This window comes from Passer montanus, unplaced genomic scaffold (assembly GCF_014805655.1).
Source record: "Passer montanus isolate IOZ18808 unplaced genomic scaffold, ASM1480565v1 scaffold194, whole genome shotgun sequence".
Lineage (NCBI taxonomy): Eukaryota > Metazoa > Chordata > Aves > Passeriformes > Passeridae > Passer > Passer montanus.
Window position 1 is genome coordinate 128,545 of NW_024366525.1, and position 19,800 is coordinate 148,344.

At 45.6% G+C, this 19,800-nt stretch overlaps 2 protein-coding genes across 2 annotated transcripts; both read right to left on the reverse strand.

Moving 5' to 3' along the window:
- Positions 1-745: 745 nt before the first annotated feature.
- Positions 746-12,335, reverse strand: IVD (isovaleryl-CoA dehydrogenase). Its single transcript, XM_039706535.1, has 11 exons — positions 12,200-12,335; positions 10,904-10,955; positions 8,137-8,306; positions 6,719-6,812; positions 6,323-6,459; positions 5,706-5,802; positions 4,549-4,642; positions 3,333-3,414; positions 2,764-2,868; positions 2,053-2,125; positions 746-1,940 (listed from the first exon to the last, which is right to left on the reverse strand). The coding sequence occupies exons 1-11, from the start codon at positions 12,275-12,277 to the stop codon at positions 1,807-1,809; spliced, it is 1,116 nt and encodes a 371-aa protein (XP_039562469.1). The 5' UTR covers positions 12,278-12,335; the 3' UTR covers positions 746-1,806.
- A 2,717-nt stretch (positions 12,336-15,052) lies between these two features.
- Positions 15,053-19,313, reverse strand: KNSTRN (kinetochore localized astrin (SPAG5) binding protein). The gene is made up of 8 exons (XM_039706536.1): positions 19,162-19,313; positions 18,103-18,235; positions 17,902-17,958; positions 17,606-17,693; positions 16,454-16,574; positions 16,089-16,141; positions 15,887-15,961; positions 15,053-15,346 (listed from the first exon to the last, which is right to left on the reverse strand). The coding sequence occupies exons 1-8, from the start codon at positions 19,223-19,225 to the stop codon at positions 15,215-15,217; spliced, it is 723 nt and encodes a 240-aa protein (XP_039562470.1). The 5' UTR covers positions 19,226-19,313; the 3' UTR covers positions 15,053-15,214.
- Positions 19,314-19,800: the final 487 nt, after the last annotated feature.

Genomic DNA, 19,800 nt, shown 5'->3' on the forward strand with positions numbered 1-19,800 from the left:
GAGGATTTATGAATCTGTCCCTGCCCCTGTCCAAAGTTTTGTTAGATATTGATTCATTTTACCTTCAACTCCAAGGTGCTGATCAGCCTGGAAAGTGAAGGCATTATTTATTATGTGTATTAAAACCAGACCTCTCCAGTGCTGAAGGACAAGTTTAAAAATCTCTGGTTCCTTCTACCTTAGAAAACCTCTTTTTAACAATCTGAATCTCACACCATCCTGTCAAGGCTCTGACACTCCCTAGAAAAGTTCCTCTGGCAGGAATGGATCTTAACAGCGATCCAGGAATAATTTTGTGACAAAACATAAATGTCTGCTCACATAACTAAATTCTTACCTCCATGAGCAGCAATGCACTGAGTATTTCCTGCATGAAGTGCACCTCAAGATTCACTTCCACAGCATTTTCAGATGCAGCTCAACAAAATATTCCTGACAAAGCACCTCTGTCCACCTTCTATCCAGAGATTTAGGCTGAAAATTAAGCCCTGGGACACTTCCTGAGGGACAGCCACCCACTGAGGCTGAATAAATACGAAGCTTTGGAGGAAGGTGCTGCTACCACCAGGACTTCAGGAGCTCTTTTTGGCTCTTTGTGACTTATATAAACTCTTGGTGACCTACCTGGCAATTCAGAAAAGTGAACTGTCTTCAGTCTGTGACATTTAACAATTCTGTGTTAGTCTACTGTCACCTGGTATAGACAGGAGTCAACTAAAACCAAAAAAATACACACAGTTGAAGGTGAGTTTTGTTAAAACTGCTGGGAGCTGCCTACATGGCAACTGTTTAATTAACTGTTCAATCACATTTCCAGCAGCTCATTTGAATTAGTGATTCACACTTAAAGGCTGGCAGGATGCTGAGCAATTTCCTTTAAAAAGCTGGATAAAGCCCCCATTTGCTGGATACAAGATGCACTGAGATCACTCACAAACACATTGCTCAGCTGCCCAGAGTTGGAGTGTGCGGACAGGCTTGGCCAAAACAACAACCCTCAGAGGGAACCAAACCCCAAAGAAGTCAGCTCTTTCTGCCTGCTTCATTCACAGAAGTCACAATACAGCTCTGATGTGTTAACTTGTCCCCAGAGTGATGGGTGGAGACAACTCTGAGAGAATGACCTGGTGGGAGCAGTCAGCACAGCGAGGACTTGGGCCTGCACCCAAATAATTCCAGAAACAGCCAGAATGCTGCAAATAGGAAAGGAATTCTGCAAAGCAACACACATGGGATTTAAGGAGGTTTTAGGAATCAGCACCTAAAACACTGTTTGTGCACAGATGACTTTAAGCGTTCATGACAGCAACCCCACAATGTGGTTGGTGTCGAGTTCCCAGGATGGAAGGTATTTATCCCACTGGAAGGTCACAGCAGGAAGTTTCACCTTCCAATGGCAATATGGTAATTTCTAACTGTTTAATGGCACGCTTCTTTTTGGTAAGAACAAAGTTGTTCCCTCATTGTCCATTTTGGTGGGTTTGGGTTGACTTCCTGGGTGCAGGAGTGGCTGCACACCCCTTGCCAGCCTGCCTGGTGGGGGGGATGAACATCTGCCTTGCAAAATTGGGAATCAACAGCTCATGAACACCATGAATCAGGATGATCACAAAAGAGAAAAAACACTTCTTCTTCTTCCATGTACCCTCTGATTCATTTTGTCCAAGCCCAGTCCAGCAGCAGCTGTTCCCAGAGCAGGCAGAGTGACAAAGCTGGAATGGCAGGCAGGAAGAAGCCGAGTTGTGCGCTCCAGCCTCACGGTCAAGGCCTCGTGGTGGTCATGGTGCTGCCTCTGGACTGGCAGTGCTACTTGAAGGTGGCGTTGAAGGCCCTGCCGATGACGAGCCTGCGCACCTCGCTGGTGCCCGCCCCGATCTCGTAGAGCTTGGCGTCGCGCAGGAAGCGCCCCATGGGGTAGTCATTGATGTAACCGTTCCCACCTGCCACACAAAAACAGCCACAAGTCACTCCTTGTCCCTGATTTCAGGGTGGGACAGCAGAGGGAAATGTTCCTGCACTGTGCTTGGCTCTGTCCAGCCATCAGTGACTCACCCAGGCACTGGATTCCATCCAGGGCCACCTGCGTCGCACACTCTGCTGAGTACAGGATCACTCCGGCACAGTCCTATGGGACAGTCACAAAGGGACAGTCAGGAAAGGTGTCGCCTGCCTGTCTCCAGTCCCTGTGCTGCCCTCACGCTGCTATCACTCTACAGACACCTGCTAAGAAGCCTGAACTACTTGAGCACAAAGCACAGGGACAGGGAGCTCCAGTAGTGTCTCTGTTACTACAGAACACTCACGGCAGGTCTGTAAAGGCCACGTGAAAATAAAAGAAGGAAAAAAATAAAAAGTGCACCAAAGAAGATGGCTCTCTCACAAAAGCCCATCAATCCCCCAGGAAGCCAACATGATTTGCTTTGGGATGCAGAGATCTGTGCTCCCACTGTTAAACACTCAACATCCTCCTCTAACAGAGGCGTGGTGACATGTGGAGGTGACAACTCCTCTAGCAACTGCTACAGCCCTTACAACCATCAGGACATCTGTCTGGGCTTCCAATAAACAGCTACTGATGCTGCTAAATTTTTTGCCTTGTAAAAGGAGGCTTGCTTTTAATTTGTGAGTGAAAAAAAGGGACTTTGGGTGTGAAAAAAAGACCCTTTGGGCTGTGGGGACTCATACAGAGGCTCCCCCCAGCTGAGGCTCTGGGACTGGAGGAATTGCCCCAGGACACACAGCTCAAGTAGGAGTTGAGCTCACCTTGGCGTTGAAGTGGCCCTGGTCACAGGCTTTGGCCACATTGTAGACGTACTGCCGGCAGGCCATGAGCCGTGTGTACATATCTGCCATCTTGCCCTGCATGAGCTGCACGGCCCAAAGAAAAGGGACGTTAATTAACACGAGTGAGGGGAACCAGCCATGCCCCAAAATACCTGAGAGAAACTAGACAAGGGAGGAAATATGGACCCAGGAGACATGAGGGACTTGGAGGTTCTGTTAAGCCACAGACCCATAGATACCGACCACAGTCCCTCACCCACCAACAGCGATCTCAGGGGAGCAGGCTCAGAGGTCTTTCCACCTTCTCACCACATCACAGAATCCCAGGATTCCTTGAGTTGGAAGAGACCTTAAAGTTCATCCAATTCCATCTCCTTGCCATGAGCAGGAAGCTTCCACTAGCCCAAGCTGCTCATTATCACATCATGCAGCCCCAGCATAAACAGCAGGTGACCTTCTCCATGCAATGCCTCCACAACAAAGCTCTCAGTCTTCTCAGTTTTAAAGAGAAAAGAGGATAAAAAGTCCCAATTCCTTTTCTGCCTCACCTGGAAGTGACCAATTTTCTGTCCAAATGCTTCTCTGACATGCAGGTATGGAATTGCGTGGTCAAGAACAGCTTGCATGAGCCTAAGAAGAGCAGAAGGAAAAGGGAAACAGCAGAAATATTAATTAATAATGATTTAACTTCGGAAATGTTACCCAAGGCAAAAAGGTTCTCATAGCTGAAGTGATATCTTGCTGTCCTCCTACAGCTCCACTCAAGCAAGGCCAAGAATAAAATCCAAAGGTGCCATATTTCTCCCCAGTGCTCATTTGGGACATCCTGTGGGAAGGTCTGACCTTTTAATTCAGGAGACTGAGACTTGAGGAGCTTTCTCACAACCACAGCTAGAACAGTTTGTGCTCCTCTTAGCTCCAGAGGCCCTCAACTCAAGGAGTATCAGCCAATACCATAAAAAACCCCACAGGTAAGAACAAGGAGGGGAAAAATCCTCCTCATGCTTTGTGGAAGTTGATCTTTCCACAAGAGGATCAGCCCAGAGAGACAACTCGGGAGGACAAAAGGACTGTGGGGTGCCAATAATTACTGGGGAGCTTAAGGATTGAATAAATGAAGAACAAACCAGTTTGTGAGTCTCTGGATAGTGTGTTAGATTCTAAGGAATTGGTAACACAAATGAGCTGGTTATTCCCTGAGTAATAACACAGGGATACACAAGCCAGCAACTGGGGACTGAAGCAGATTTGTATCTCTGGAAATTTTTTTATCAAGACTGATAATTTCCAAAGCCTGCTCTGGAGGGTCAGTAGACACTGGCAGGCAGATTTGCAAACATTCCTTCTGGCATTGCTTCTCCTATCCCTTGCCTGTCACAGGGGGCTCCACAGAGATGCTTTCAAATTGGAAAACCACTGCATGAGGAGCTGAGAGCTCAAGGATGAGGCAGAACACATTTGAGTGAGCAGTGCCTGCTGAGAGGGCCCTGAGGACCTTCAGGAGCATCCAGTCAAGCAGCTGTGCTGGTGCTGGAGTTCTGTGCTGGTTTTGACTGGGACACCCAGCAGCCACAGGATCTCCTTGCACCTTTCTTCCTTCCCACATCTGATCCAGCCTCTTCTCTTCTGCTGCCCCAGTACCCCAGTTCTCCATCCAGGATCCATCCTACCAAGAGCTGCAGGCCCCCAGGGATCCCCACCCACCTTGGTGATCACCGAGGACCCTTCTGGCCTTACAACCTACAAAAGATGACAATCCCTTACCCCAGGGGACCCCCGGACAGCACGAGCCTCTCCAGGTCCAATCCACTCATTAGAACATAGACTCCTTTGCTCAGTGTCCCCAAGACATTTTCAGCTGCAAAGAACAAAGGAAAAGTGATTTATTTATGTGCAAAACTCAGACAAGCTGCTCACTGAGGGCCTGTGTTCACCGGGGTTTGGAGCAACCTGGGCCAGTGGAAGGTGTCCCTGCCCGTGGCAGGGGGTGGGACTGGATGAGCTTAAGGTTCCTTCCAGCCCAAATCATCCTGGGATTCTATGAAAAATACTGAATAGCCTAAAAAAATTCCTGGAAAAAAACTGTTTCAGCTTCCAAAGCCAAAAGTTAGCAGGAGCATTAATAGCCAGAGTGCCAAGTGCACTAACTTCCAACACTGCAGTGATGTGCTTCTCTATGTCATCATCCTCTTTCCACAAGAACATGCTGTTCCCTGTGGATGACTCCTGGGACATGATTAGAGCACCGGGGCACTGGCCTTTATGATTTCAGGGTGGAGGGATCCAACACAGTTAGAAATGTTAGGTTTCAGCTGAAACTCTTTCACTTTAGGTTTTGAAAGGGGAGCAGGATAGCTCCTTGCTCTGCAAATGTGCAATCAGGGTTTTTTACAATAAGACATCTTCTCCATTTGCTCTAGAAAGGCTGGAATTTTTCTATCAACGAAAATTGCCACTGGAATAACAAATGCTGCTATTACAGAGTCCTCCGTTGTACTAATTAACAGGGGAAAGGATGTCCATTTTCAGGCCCTGGCCCCAAAAGAACTCAGAAATGCTACAAAAGCCTGTTGGAAAGCCTCCAGTGAAAAAACTTTAGGGCAAAGTAGCTCGCCTCCATACAAGACAGGAGCACTAATGGAAACAAGTTTCTTGGGAAGCTTCAGCAAGGCTTTGGAGAAGCAGTGGTTAAGAACTAGGTCCATGAGGGTGAAAGAGCAGTGACCTGACAAACGACTGCTCCCTCCCTGCAAGCCAGCAGATTGCACTTTTCCAGTTCCATCAGCTCCCTCAGAGGCTGCCAGAGAGGAGATAAACATCTGCAAAGCCCTCCAGGTCACAGGCTGAACATGCATGTAATTAGTGATCCAATTTATCAGATCAAGAACACAGGAAACCACCATGATTTGAACCCAGCTCACCGGGGACCTTGCAGTCTTCAAAGATCAATTCACAGGTATTAGACCCTCTCATTCCCAGCTTATCCAGCTTCTGGGCTGTCCTGAAACCTGGCATTCCCTGCAAAGTCAAGGCAGGAAAAATACACTTCATGTCTCAGTTCCAACAGACTTAAAAAAAAATCATGAGCGATCTGTGAAATTCCCCTGACCACAGGAACATGTGTAGGGTGGCAGGAGGGAGATAAAGTGACCTATGAACAAGACCAGGTCTAAGTGCAAATGCAGAGAAAGCAGATGGACAGAGAAACACACACATATGAACCCTGTGCACCCATTTTCTAATGCACATAAACAGCAAATAAATAAGTTATTTGGACAGCTGCCAACACAGGCTTTCCTACAGCAAGGGTTGGAAGCTCTGCCAGTAACTGAACTGTTCTAATAATGAAGTTATGTCCATCAGAAGGTTTACTCAGATTTTGTTTTATTAAATGCTCCTTTCCTGCCTGAAAGGCTGAAAGTAGTTTGTCTTTGAGGAAGAGGCTGGCAGACATGGAAAGAAAACCAGCTGACTTCCAAATGAGGCAGTGAAGATGAAGGATTCTGCTTTAAACCCCTGTGGGCATGACTGAACCTACCCTCTCCACGATGAAGGCGGTTATGCCTTGGGAGGCCGGGACAGCGTTCATGTCAGTTTTAGCGTAGACGATGAGAACATCCGCATCCGGCCCGTTGGTGATCCAGAATTTGTTCCCATTCAAAACAAAGAAGTCTCCTGGAAGCCAGGAGATGAAATCTGTTAGCTCATGACGGCAACACTGGTATTCCCACTCTATTTATTCCCTAACAGGCTTCCCAGAATCACTTAGGTTGGAAAAGACCTCCAAGATCATTGAGTTCAACCTTTGGTCCATCACCACCTTGTGAACCAGACCAGAGCATGAGTGCCATGGCCAAATATTCTTTGAACACCTCCAGGGATGTGTTCATGTGTTTCTTCACCACCTCCCTGGGCAGCACAGGACAGGCTTTACCTTTCTTGTCTGCTTTCAGCTTCATGGACACAACATCAGAGCCAGCATTTGGCTCGCTCATGGCTAAGGCTCCAATGTGCTCCCCGCTGATTAGCTGGAAGAAAGGACAAATATTAGCAAAAGATGAAGACCAGGAGCATTGTTTGTGTTCCCTCTTTAGCCTCCTGACCTGTTTTCCTGCACCAAACCTCCACAGTCACTGCTCTCTGCAAGAACTCAGGGAGCTGCTGCTCCCGGCACAGCCTGAGCAAGGAGCTCCCTTGCGCTGCGCGAAGGAACAGAACCAAGTCCCAGAGGGATGAGAAGGGTGACTCAGCTCTGTCTGAGCCACACAAGCACAGCCCTGCTTGCACAACACATGAGGAAGGTGCCAAGGAACCATGCAGGCAGCCATATGCCTGTCCCCGGCTCCTGCCTGGGCTTTCTGCTGCCCTTTTACACAAACAGGAGCTGGTGAACACAAAAGGCCAACGAGGGGGTGAAGAGGGATGGGAAAGTTCTCTGCAATGTTCTCCTGGCCCAGTCCCCCCACACTCACCCCACAACAGCAGATGGACCCTCCTCCTGTGCCTGCTCACACCAGGCTCTGGCAGAGCTGTTGCTTCTGCTTCACTGTTATTTCATCCTGCCCTTTTCTCCTTGCTTTTTTTTCCCTCCCTGTGTACTTCCATCCATCTTCTCCTCCTTTTGATCTCTACTTTTTTTAAAAAGAAGACTTAATGCTTAAGATGTGTTTAACCAATTCAATCCATCAGTGCATTGCTACAGAAGTCCCAATGAAGTGCTCAAATCTAGTTAAGCACATTTAAGTGCTCTGTCAGGAGCCAAAACAAGTCAGAGCTGAAGCGACTTCACATCTCATTGAAAGGCAGAGAATGAAGCATGAAAATACACCTGAGGAAGGAGGACAATTCGGGGTTACACGTTTACAAGCTGCACAGTGCTGTGAGGAAGTGACGATGTACTTTGCACGTTGTTTAAATCAAGTTTCTTGTGCTGATAATTTCACTGATAATCTCAGTAGCTGGGATTCAATGTGCTCATTGTTTTTATATGCATTTTAAAACAGAAATCTAATTAATGCACTTCTGAGTTGCAACATCAATGCCCCAAGTGATGAAGTTTCACATGTAGTTAATTAACAGCCAAACCCAGCAGTTGGGCAGTGAGAAATGGAGAATATAAAATGGGAAAGCAGTGACTTTCATTCAGATATCTCAGAGTGATTTGGGAATTGGAAAGAATATTCTCCAGTACCACCTCAAAATCTCCCTTAGTAACACAGCTCCAGACGGGCAAGTTTGGCATGTTCAGTATTTCCAAAGGTTTGGTCACTGAAATCTGCTGGTGCTTAGGATGTCATCTTTGCAGCCAGGACCCAAATGCTTTCCAGTGTTGCCCCTCCTCCAGCCACCTACCTTGGGCAGGTACTTGTGCTTCTGGGCCTCGTTGCCGTTGCGCACGAGCTGGTTGATGCACAGGTTGGAGTGGGCCCCGTAGCTGAGCCCCACGGACGCTGAGGCACGCGAGATCTCCTCCATCACCAGCACGTGGTCCAGGTATCCCAGGGCAGATCCACCATATTCCGCTGGGAAGAGAGGAAAAAGCTCATGTTACCCACCAGGTGGACAAGATCCCAGGGCTGGGCTCAGTCTCCAATGAAATCCAAGACACTGAGAATGTTTCTGGGTTTGACTGTTGCTATCCCTGAGCTGGGCACTTCTGGCTTTCCCCATCCTCTCTGAATTTCATTTTTCTCATCTTAAAGTCACAGGAATATTTTGTCTTCAGCATAATCCATAACTGTATAACATAGTTTATATGTAGAACATGCACAAGGACACTTCTTGAACATGCTACTGACATTGAGTAATAATGAGCCCTTCTTATTAACCTTAGTATTATCACAACAATTAAATCACCAAGTTGCAACCTCCTTAAGGTGAGAACAAAGGACACAGGCAAGGTTTGAAAAATCCATGTACGTTTGCCCCTAAACAAGTGAGGAATTCTCAAACTGCTCAAAAATGTGGCACTAAGAACTTTTCTAAGCCTACAAATATGCAGGACAGCAGAATTTTGATGAGTGGCCAGCTGAGACAAGAATGGTCCATAAATGTAATTTGTCAGTGACAAGCACACAGATTTCAAGAGAGGATGAAGCAAGACAGAGCAGCACTGGGAGCCCAGCTAGGCACAAGGAGTTGAGCCTAAAACTAATAGTGAAGATTAAAATCACACAGTAGAACAGGGAGTGGAAGGTAAAAAGAGAAGGCTGAGAAATGCGTAATGGCCTTGAGGAGCCAACAGCCTACATAAATATACACACATGTGCCTCTAAACACATTTATATACACACACACACAGCCACCTCCCAACCTAAAAGCTTTGTTCTCCAGGTAGGAAGCAAGTGGTTGTACTGCTAAGAGAAGCCCTACAACAGGACATGAACACCAAGAAGCAGCTGGGGAGATAAACTGGGAGCACTTACTCGTCATCGGTGTGGAGGCTGCAAGCAAGAGCAACAAAGTAAGAGCAAATCTCTGTGCTCAGAGTGACCAAAGGGCACAGCTCCAAGGGGCTGCTGTCCCAAATTCCTCAAATTAACACCACAGCCACTGGCATCACACACAGCCTTTCCTCCCATGTCCCTCATTTCTACTCCTGCTTTTATCTGCAGGGCCCTTTATTCTCTAAAATCTCTCCCTAGCACAAACCCAAGTTTAGGGGTTTGCTGTCAGTATCATAAAAGATGGGCTTAACAATTTCTTATGTATGCCAAAGCAAGAAAGTTTTTTATTAATTCCTATATAATGGTTGGGTTTGGTGCTTTTGCCTCAAGAAAGGTGAGGTAACAGTGAGCAGCACAAATCCAGGATTGCTTTGCACTGCAAGAGGAACAGCAAAAAGATCCTGCCAGACACCTCCTCATATAACACAAACCATGGTGTGATTTCAAGTGATGCTGTGCTTTCAAAGCTACTCTTTGTATATGATATGCCTGTATTATCATTCCATGGAAACTACATATTTACATTTCTTCACTTTGCACTTTATAAAACAAATAGAAAGTTACAAACACCACAGTTATCTTAGTTTCAGGAAGAAAACAAACAGCACTGTTATTCAAAATGTTCCCTTAATAGACTTAATGCACTGGCACCCAAACATGCCATTTAATTGTGTACACCCTCCTAAGATTCCACACGATCCTAAATCCCACTATCCCTCCAAAAAAACCAACATCAATAAAGAAACACGCAAATCCAAAATAAAGTGAAAAATCCTGGGCATAGGAGGGTTTGAGAGGTAAACCTTTGAGGAAATCAAGAAGGACAGGACTTGTGAGGGGATGGCTTATTTAGAGTGTGGGAAACTGCTGTAAGCCTCAGGCACAACATCAAAGAAGAAAGAAGGTAAGAGTGAGGAAAAACAGGAGCAGCAGTAAATGGGGAAGAGGAGAGAGAGAAAGCAGAAATGCAGAGTCTTTCAGCACTGAAAGCGAGGCAGAGGCATTATTCTGACACATTGCTATTCAGCTGGATTCTGCAGAGCCTTTGCACAGCCACATCTAGAAAACAGACTTTTCCAGGGGGAAAGAAAGGCCCCATCAGCCGCCTTTCTCCACTAAGGGCTTCTCCTCATTACCCTGCCTTGGTGCATTCAGCACCATCACACTCATCTGTACCACTCATCACAACACTTTTCACTAACCTGCACAAGGCTGAATAAGATTTGCCCTGATTTTTTTCCGACTGGTTGGCTGTGGTCACTCCCCATTAGTTATCACAGCTTTTCAGGGCATTATTTTATACCCTTTAACTTCTCCCATTATAGATGGATGTTTGTTCTGGGATACTTTTATCTCTAGCTCTCATTCTTCAAAACTTGCTTCAGATTAGAAAGGCACAAATACGTTTGAGCTACATATGTTACATCTGGAGAAACCATTTCTGAGCAGTGCTTTTAAATTGTGAAAGGCATTGTGTCTAACAATGAAAAAGGATCCAAAGTCAGAGAAGAAGAAAAACAGTTGGGAAAGAGTTTTTTAAAACACAAAGACAGGACAAAATGGATGCCACATCACAGACAAGGCTGTTGTAAACTGCAAAGTGAGAGTTTAAGTAGTCTCTCATTTGTTTGAAGAATCACCCATCAGAAGGCAAAAGACCAGAAGAGACTTACCAGGGGCTGTGATTCCCAGAACTCCTAATTCTCCAAGTTTCTTCCAAAAGTCCTATGAATACAGAACAAGCAATCAGCCCAAACTGATTGGCAGTGGCAGTCTGGGCATCAGCATAACAAGTTCCCCCAGGCAGATCACTGGACACATCCATTTATCTGCAAGATATCATGAGAATGAAGCAAATACAACCCTAATTCCTGTTCCTCCCACAGTGCAGCTCCATCCTTGGAACTGAGAAACCACACAGATTTAAGGACACTAGTTATGCTACACATGGGAGTAGTTTGTGGAAGTCAGTGAAAATTCAAATGCCAAATTTAATTCTGGAAAGACACCTCCTAAGATTTAACTTTTTGTCCACTCCAATGAAAATTTTTTGTGTAATAGTATAAACTATGCATTACCAAAACCCTGGAAATATGAAGCTATGAGATGGCACTTTAAAACTCTTCCAGTAAAACAGGAGCTGGCAACTAAATGAAGCATCCTAGGGGGAGATTAAAACAATGGGAATGCTACAGCCATGACAAAATGCAGTAGCAAAGGATGTTGTAACCAAGGAGGCCCACACGTGTCCTGGTGGGGCATCTCCCTACTGCTCCTTTCCTCTGCTATGTCATGGACACAGAGGTGAGTGCTCCTCACGTGGCCCTGGTGTCCGGCAATAATAATCAGAGACTTCAAAAAGTATCATACAATAGCTCTGGATGACATCTGGAATGCCAGGCTAAATTTATACACTTCCCTTCAAAGCTACACATACATCCCTGGAAATGTCAGCATCAGAGCTCTAGGAAATGCTGGCAGATGTTTAGAGCTTTTTGAGTCTTGTGGAGCTTATAAAAACCAATAGTCAGATCTCTCATTTCCATCAATCAAAGCACCCTGTGGCACAGGATTTGTTTGGTTTATTAGAAAGGCAAGTTTCAGCATTTGTACACAATGTTTTCACAGCAAATCTGAAGAGGAAATTAATGTCCAAGAAAGGGACTGAGTCAGGAGTATACAAAGCACACATTGGGGAAGGAATCAGAACAGGCAGGCAGGAATCCCATGATAAGAATCCAAAGGAGACCATTATCCATCTTTATTATGAATATTATCACTGGGTTCTGCCCCAGGTTGCTGAAAGTTGGTAACAAATGCTAAAACAGGAAATCAAAAAAAGGTTTTCTCTGTGGCTTTTAAGTTTGAAAAGTTAATGCACATGTTCCTGTGGTGTGGCTTGGGATTGTCTGGACTAATGCAGAGATCAAAGCCCAGAGGGCTTTCAGAACCACACATGAAATACTTGCCCGCATGCCTTTGAATTCATTTTCCTGGTCAATCTGTTGGGCCTTTGGAGCCAAATGCTCTTGGCAGAACTTTGTCATGGTCTGTCTAAGCTGGGAAAAGAGGGGAGGAAAAACACATCCATTATATCTCAGCAATATATTGTCATCTTCCCTTGGTCCTGCCAACATTCCCTCACCAGGCCACTCCAGCATCCCAGACCCAGAAGCACAAGACCATAAGGAAATCCATGGTTCAGGTTACTGGCTGAAATACCACATAAGAGGGTCATTGCTTTAGTCTTTTAAAAAGGACCTCATGTACTTTAGTCCCTCTCAGCATTTAACCTTAATTGTACCCAGACATGAGGGAATGCTCCTGAACTCCTGCCTGCACTGGGGTTTCAGGCACATTTTTGGGCAGAGAACTTTGGAAGCTGATGAACTGAGTTTATAATGTGCTAACCCCATCTCATAGCTGCTTACAGCATCACTTGATTGTGTGCAGGTGCCTGCAATAAGCAGGGATACTAATTAAAATGTGTTTGTGTGTCAAACTAGAACTACATTACCTACCTTATTACCTTCTACAGTGGGGAAATTTGATAGAGCCAGGAATGTTCATTGATCCAAGTGTTAAAATCCCAAGATATTTTTCTAGATTTTATACTCTTACATATATGCTACAGAAGTCTATAAGCATACTAACAAAATATATACAGTATCTTAAATGTTTTTAATATTTAAAAACTTGGTCCTGATCTTATGGTAGAGTTTACCAATTTTTTTTTTTTTCTTTTTGTTTTTTTAGTCACACACATTAATTCTGATGAAGCAACAGTTTTAGAGACTGAAACCCTGAGCTGTTAAACCAGAATCTTTATAAGGGGCAGGAAGAACAAACCAGAATATGCCCACACTCCTCTATTTGTCTGTGACCCCCAAAACCTAAGCATCCTCTTTTTTACAACTGAGCAGATATGTTAAATTTCCAGTCACACAGACCCTGGATTCCAGTACTAGCAAATAAGCTTTCTCCCCATTCCTAGATTTATAAACCTAAAAAGAACCTCAAAAGACATTAGATATTTTCCACTGTGACAAAGCTGACTGCCTTGCACTTGAGAAAAGAGCTTAAAATGAATTAAGACAAGCTTAAAACCATAATAAAAAAAAAGTCTTAATCAATTAGAGATTGAGGATGGACTCAGACAGGGAGCCCTGATACCCTAAGCTTGTTTATAACATATTGTTTTAAATTCAGTTTCAGTAATATTGCTAAAGATTATTTCTGATGGGTTTTTTCTTTTTACCTTTTCCATCAGACAGATAGGAATAAGAGGAACATTTTACACCTTTTATGTCTTCTGTATATAGAAGTACAAAGAAATGTCAGTTTGAGCTGATAAGGCCATGAACATAAACACGGCAAGGAATAATTCTGCAGCAACAAAGAAGAACAAGTAAGTTTATTTTGCACACCCCTATGCTTGCACTATCAGAATTGTCTCAAAGTGAGCCTGTAGCTACAGTGTCTCACTGGCAGGAGCCTGTGTGGAACAGCCCTGGGCAGACACTGCCCTTCACTGCAAGCCCTGGGGCAGAAGGGAATACATCTGGAATGGTCAGTGCTTGGCTGCTGCTGCACACACAAGAACACAGCAAAACTAAGGATCATAGAACATTCCGAGCTGGAAGGGACCCACAAGGATCATCAGTCTGTTGCAAATGGTTTAACCTTCCTAACTAATGTTTCATTAGCTGTGTTAATTAACTGTAAGCATGTCCAGCTGCAGCCAGTTAAGTTTCTTTTTCACAGACACTTATTGATACTTTGATCATTAAATCACTGAAACCTTAAGTTTGCTAAAACTAATCCTGAGAAGCTCCAATAAACAAAGCCTGAGGGAGTTGAAGATTGGACACATGGGATCTTAAAATTAATTGGAATCTTAAATTTATGACCCTTTGAAGACATGTGGGATTAACCAGAAGACACAGACGAGATTGAAGCCTAGAAAGCTGGAAACTCCCCATTTGAGAAAAAAATTATAAAAGGACTACAGAAAGTGGGCCAGATTAGCACGAAGAGTGAGAAATCAATAACCAATAGAGGACAAAACACTAATTAATAAAGAGAATGATGCAACTTAGAACCAACAAGCTTTAATTTGTTTGCTAAAAATGTGTAAGTGAAAAAGTTTTGTGTCTTGGGTTGGCATGGAGGTCAGAACTTTGTCAGCCACACAAACACCTCTTGGTCAAGAATAAACTAATGCCACACTCACTAACACTAAAGACAGGGTAAAAGTCTTATTTTTCCCAGCATTTTCAGAGGTTTTTGGTAAAAAGTCCAACTCCCAGTCCTGCACAGAAACCCCAACAATCTCACCCTGTGCCTGAGGGCACTGTCCAAATCCTCCTTGAGCTCTGGTAGCTTTAGGGCTGTGATGATTCCCTGGGGAGCTGTTTCAGTGCCTGACCACTATCTGGAGAAAGTCTTCTCCCAATACCCAGCCTCAATCTCCCCCAACCCAGCTCTTGCCCTTCCCTGGGTTCCTGTCACTAGTCACCAGAACAGAGATGTGCTGCCCCTGCGTGTCCCATTGCAGGAAAGCCGTAACCTGCAATGAGTCCCAGGAATTATCCTAAATCTTTAAGCGCCCTACTGGGCAGGAGAACAAGCTGGGAGAGCTGCAACCCTTCTTTCGGGAGGACGTGCCGCGGCCCCGCCAGGTGCTCTTTTGACGATCACGTTTCTGACGAGTATCGCCTATCCAGCAGGCCCAAGGCGGAGGCCGGCCCGTTCCCCCAGGCATTGCGGCGCTCCGTGGCGAGGCCGCAGGCCGGGCCGGGCCGGTCGCTGCCGCGGAGGCTGACCGGGCATCGCTGCTGCCTCAGCCCCCCGCCCGTCCCTGCCCCGCCGGGGAGCAGCCACCAGCTCGGCCTTTGGATCGCCAAACACAGGAACTGGGCTTGACAAGCAGGGGCCACTGAGCTAGGGGTGAAACAGCAAAAATCCCAGTCCATCCTCGTGCCTCACATTGCCAGGAGCTTCTCCAGCCCTTCAAGCATGGTTTTCCATTCCTTAATTTGAGCTTGGAAGTCGGAGTGCTTCTCCAGGGCATGCTGGTTCTCCTCTTGTGCTGATCTCCACTTGGCCATGGCTGTCTGTGGAGAAGTCAGTGCACACCACGTTTTACAAACACCAGAGTAAGGAACAGAAAAGCCAAGTCCTAAAGCATCTGAGCTCTTCCTCCTAAACTAAGTTAAGTTTGGGATTTCTTTTACCTTGGTTACTTGTGGAAATCTATGGCCAAAATTTAGGAAGTCTCCTGTAACAATTATATTTTAGCTCTTGAGCTTTTTATCAAGAACTGTTCAACTGAAATTTAATGACTATTTTGGTCTGTATTTTGGTAATTACTGAAGCCACTTGTGCTTGCACACTTAGTTTCCCCAGAGATTACCCAGGGTCACTGCTCTGCAACAGTTTCCAATTTAAATTGAAAGCTCTGCCTTCCAGAATAACAACCAGGCTGGTGGATCCTCTATTTAAAAGGGGAGTAAGTTTCCTCAACAAATGTGTTTCTATTAAAAGAAGAGTACTGCAGGTTTTCATCTGGCTCATGTGGAGGAAAGGAGAACTGGGAGGAGCAAAATAACCTCCCTGAGGGGCTGGTGCTCCCTGCCTGGTTGAGCCAGTCCTACCTCAAGCATGTCCTTCTCTTTTGCAGCTCTGTGACAAAATAGCATCAATTCTTCTGTGGCCTTCTTAGTTAGCATCTGAAGAGTCAAAAGGAAAATGACTTTTAATATGATGCAAATAAGTGTGAGTCCCAGCTGTTTCAGCATCAGGAGGGAAGGGTGGGGGCACACAGACCCCCCAGAGCCCATTTCAAGCTTTTCTTACTGTTGTCTTTTCCCGGCAAGCACGCATCTCTTTTTCCTCCTCCATGTGGCTACCTGCAAGTAATTCAGGAGGTGCATTAGAGAACCTCTAATATACACATAACTCTGAGAACAAACAGCTTTTCAAAGTTACTTTCTACAGCAAGAAATACTAAGTTAGTTTATCCAGGCCAGGAGCTACTACAGGAAGCAGTTCTTTCTCTTAAGCCACAAAAAACTCCCCCAAACCCTGGAATTCCAGCAGTATTCCTTAAAAAAGGAAGCACAGACCAAATTTCTTATGAACAGTCACAACACAAGAAAAAAAACCCAAAAAACATTGTGGAGGAGGAGTACCAGGATGTAAGCAAAGTGCAAACTCCTTACCAGGATTGATGTTTCTGCTTTCTAAAATCGTCATGCAGGTCTCCTGAATTTCCTTGAGCTTCTCAACTTCATGGACCAGGCTCTCGTTCTCCTTCTTTAACTCCCTTAACTTAAGGGTGCCCTGGTTAACACAGGTTGTAAGTGAGACAAGTTCGCAAGGAGATTTTCTTCCCCTTAGTAATACTGACAGTAACAACTTCACAATACTGCACTTGGCACCAAGAATCAGACCCTCCCTCCTGTCTCTACCACCACAGCAAATGAGGCTGTTGCAGGTCCTTGCTCCTGCTTTTTGGCAGGATTAATACATTTATTACATCCACACACCAGAGCAATTACTAGAAAAATTTGATCATGGACGAATTCCTTTTAGACAACTCTATATTTTCTGGTGCTCCCTCTCATTTATGTAAGCAATACACGCACTGAGGAGCAAATAAACACTGTGAAGAAACGGGTGTCTTATGTCTTTAAGCCACAGCATTATTCCCTGCACAGTCCAGATATTACCAGGCAATTGGATAAGCTGATCAACCTCCCAAGCTGAATGCAATTCTCCAAGAGGATCAATAAGCATGTGGATTAGGGTGATCTGGCTGATAGTGTCAGAAGCTTTGGGAACATTTCATAGGAAATGTCTCAGAGGCTCTTAAGAAAATCAAGCTGTGAAATGAGAGGATTGATCATCCCACAGATTGAGAACTGGAAAATAACTGAGATTTTACAGGTGGGCCTCCTGTACATGACAGAAGTGGCACTAAGCATGTCCTAGAGACATCTCTGAGAGCCAGGGAATAAAAGTGCCAATTCTGACTCTAAACCCGATTCCAAAAAATCAGATCTGTTTGAAACAGAAGTCCCTGACCAGTACCAAGCTCTCTCAGCTTTTCTTCCAGTCCCTTAACTATCTCTGTGGCTCTTTCTTGGCCTATATCCAGTACATCCATATCTCTTTTGTACCAGGAGCCCAGAACCAGACAAAACATTCCCAGTTTGGCCTCCCCAGAGACGAGCAGATGGGAAAACAACTCGCAGAAGAATACAAAGACATTCTGATGAAGACAAGGAAAAAAACCACAATCCTTAACATGACCCTGTATGGATAAGAATACAGATATGACTCAATTACTTATTTTTCTCTCCTATCCTTACCTCTCTTCTTGCTAGTTGTTGTTTGAGTGTTTCCACCAACTGATTCTTGGTTTTCAGCTCTGCTTCTAGTTGGTATCTGCTGAGAGGGCTGTGGAGTTAAAGAGCAAAGACTCAGGGGCAAAAATACCAGTGTTGCTCACCTCCTAATTTCCCTTTGCCCTTTTTTAAGCGTTTGCTTTTGTTTCTGACCAACAGATTTAATTAGCAAACCTGGCAAGAAAGCTGCACCTGGGTGAGAGCTCATCACAGGAGAGCAGCACAGCACAAGGACAGCTAACAGAGATGGAGGCACATACCGTCTGGCCACTGTCTTCTTTGAAACCGGCTCCACTTTCTTGTCAAACTTAGGCAGCCTTAAAAGAGAGATAAAATACAATTACTAGAAGACTACTATGTTCTTGCAGATCACCAAGCCTGCTAGTTTGACAAAATGTACAAAATGAGCCATCTTTAGGACATCTGCCAAATAAATCCATCAATATTCTGCTTTGATTTACCCTTGGTTTGCAGGCTTCAAGACACTGTCTGCTGGAACGTTTGAGGCAAAGTGAAGATTGGGAACCACGCTGAGCTCTGGCTCTGATGTTTTGCTGACACATTTTCTCTTTGAAGGAAAATTCATTTGCAATTCTGCAAGGAAAAGACAACTGTGAAAACACCACAGACTAGAAGTAACCTCCTTTAAGGCCTCTTAAGCCTTTAATTTGAGGTAAAGCAGTTATATCTAGCTGGAATGGAGACTTCAAAGTAGAAGTAACTAAGTAACTAAGAGCAGTCCTCAAGTTTTACCCGGGACCAAGGGTCCAGAACAAGCCACAAATAGGTCAGGTGTAGATAGTGTTAAAATACAATCACCAGGCTAGCACTAATGAGAGTTTGAAATGACAATACACAATAAAGAAGGTCTCAACAGCAAGCAGACATCATTCCACAAGGTTGTTGTTTAATACTGAAAGCAAAACAAACACAGCCCACATGAAACTCTGTTAAGAGACCTCCATATTTTGCTACGAGTGAATAGCTACTAAAATAACATAGAAGACTAGCTTGTTATGTCGAGTTTATTTCTCTTAAATGACAACTGTTTAAGTATATAAAGCTTTGTTCACTCAGTGGGTTTAGGAAGTTGCTTTTTCTCCCTCACGTTAAGTATTTTTCAAATGACACATCCATGAACACATTCACAAAAGAGCAACGCGCAGTTTCCGCCGATACAGCCCAGCTCCCGTGTTTTTAACGCTAATCCTGGGTGCCTCCCTTTTATAAAATGCTGTAAAGTGCTGTAAGCATGAAAAGATTTAGAAAAGTAAGAGACTGTGAATGAAGCATCTTTCGCATCAAAAGGCCGCTGCCTTCAGCCGGTGGAGGGTACACACAGCAGGCTGAGCGTTAACCTAAATCCTAAACAGGGACCGAACAGCGGAATAAAACTTCTAATTAGATTTTGGAACAGCCACCACGTAGCCAGGCAGCGATGGAGCTCCCTAACGCCGGCACCCCTGGGCCTAACCCCGCCAGCCGTGCCCCCCGGGTGCCCGTCCATGCCCCGCACTCACCTGCGGACGGCTCGGGGCGGTGGAACCGGGAGTGCACGGGGATGCGGGAGAGCCGCCCGTCCATGGCGGCCGCGCTCCCCTCACGGCTTCAAACCGCGCCGCGCCGGGACGGTTGGGCGGGCCCGCGCATGCGCGGGGGCGCGGCGTGGGCAGCGAGGGACCGGGGCGGGGAGGCGCGCGCGGGCGGGGATTGAGGGCGAGGGCGCCTGCGCCGTTCCTCGCTCGCGCCGTTCCTGCCTCGCGCGCCCCGTCCCTCGGGGGAGCCGTTGGCCGCCATTACGGGGCAACGGCTGCGCGCGAGGCTCCAGCCCTCAGGGAAAGGCGGAGCGCCCTTCCTTCTTTCCTTCCTTCGTTCCCTCCTTCTTTCCTTCCTTCACTGCTCCCCACTGCCCCTAACTGCCTCACGCTGTGGGTCGGGCACTCGAGGCGTGAAGATCAAGTGGTTTGTGGCCGTCTGTCCGGAGTGTAGGAGTCAAAAGCTGTGAGGGTGCCGGTGCTGCTGGTGTGTAAGGTACTAAAATTGTCCTCTAGTGCTGCAAGGTGAAATGAGGCATATGTATAAAGTCTTTCCCGACTTAAAGATTTTTGCAGTGTTTGCTAATATGATTTTCTTAATGCGTGGACAGTCTCTCCTGATAC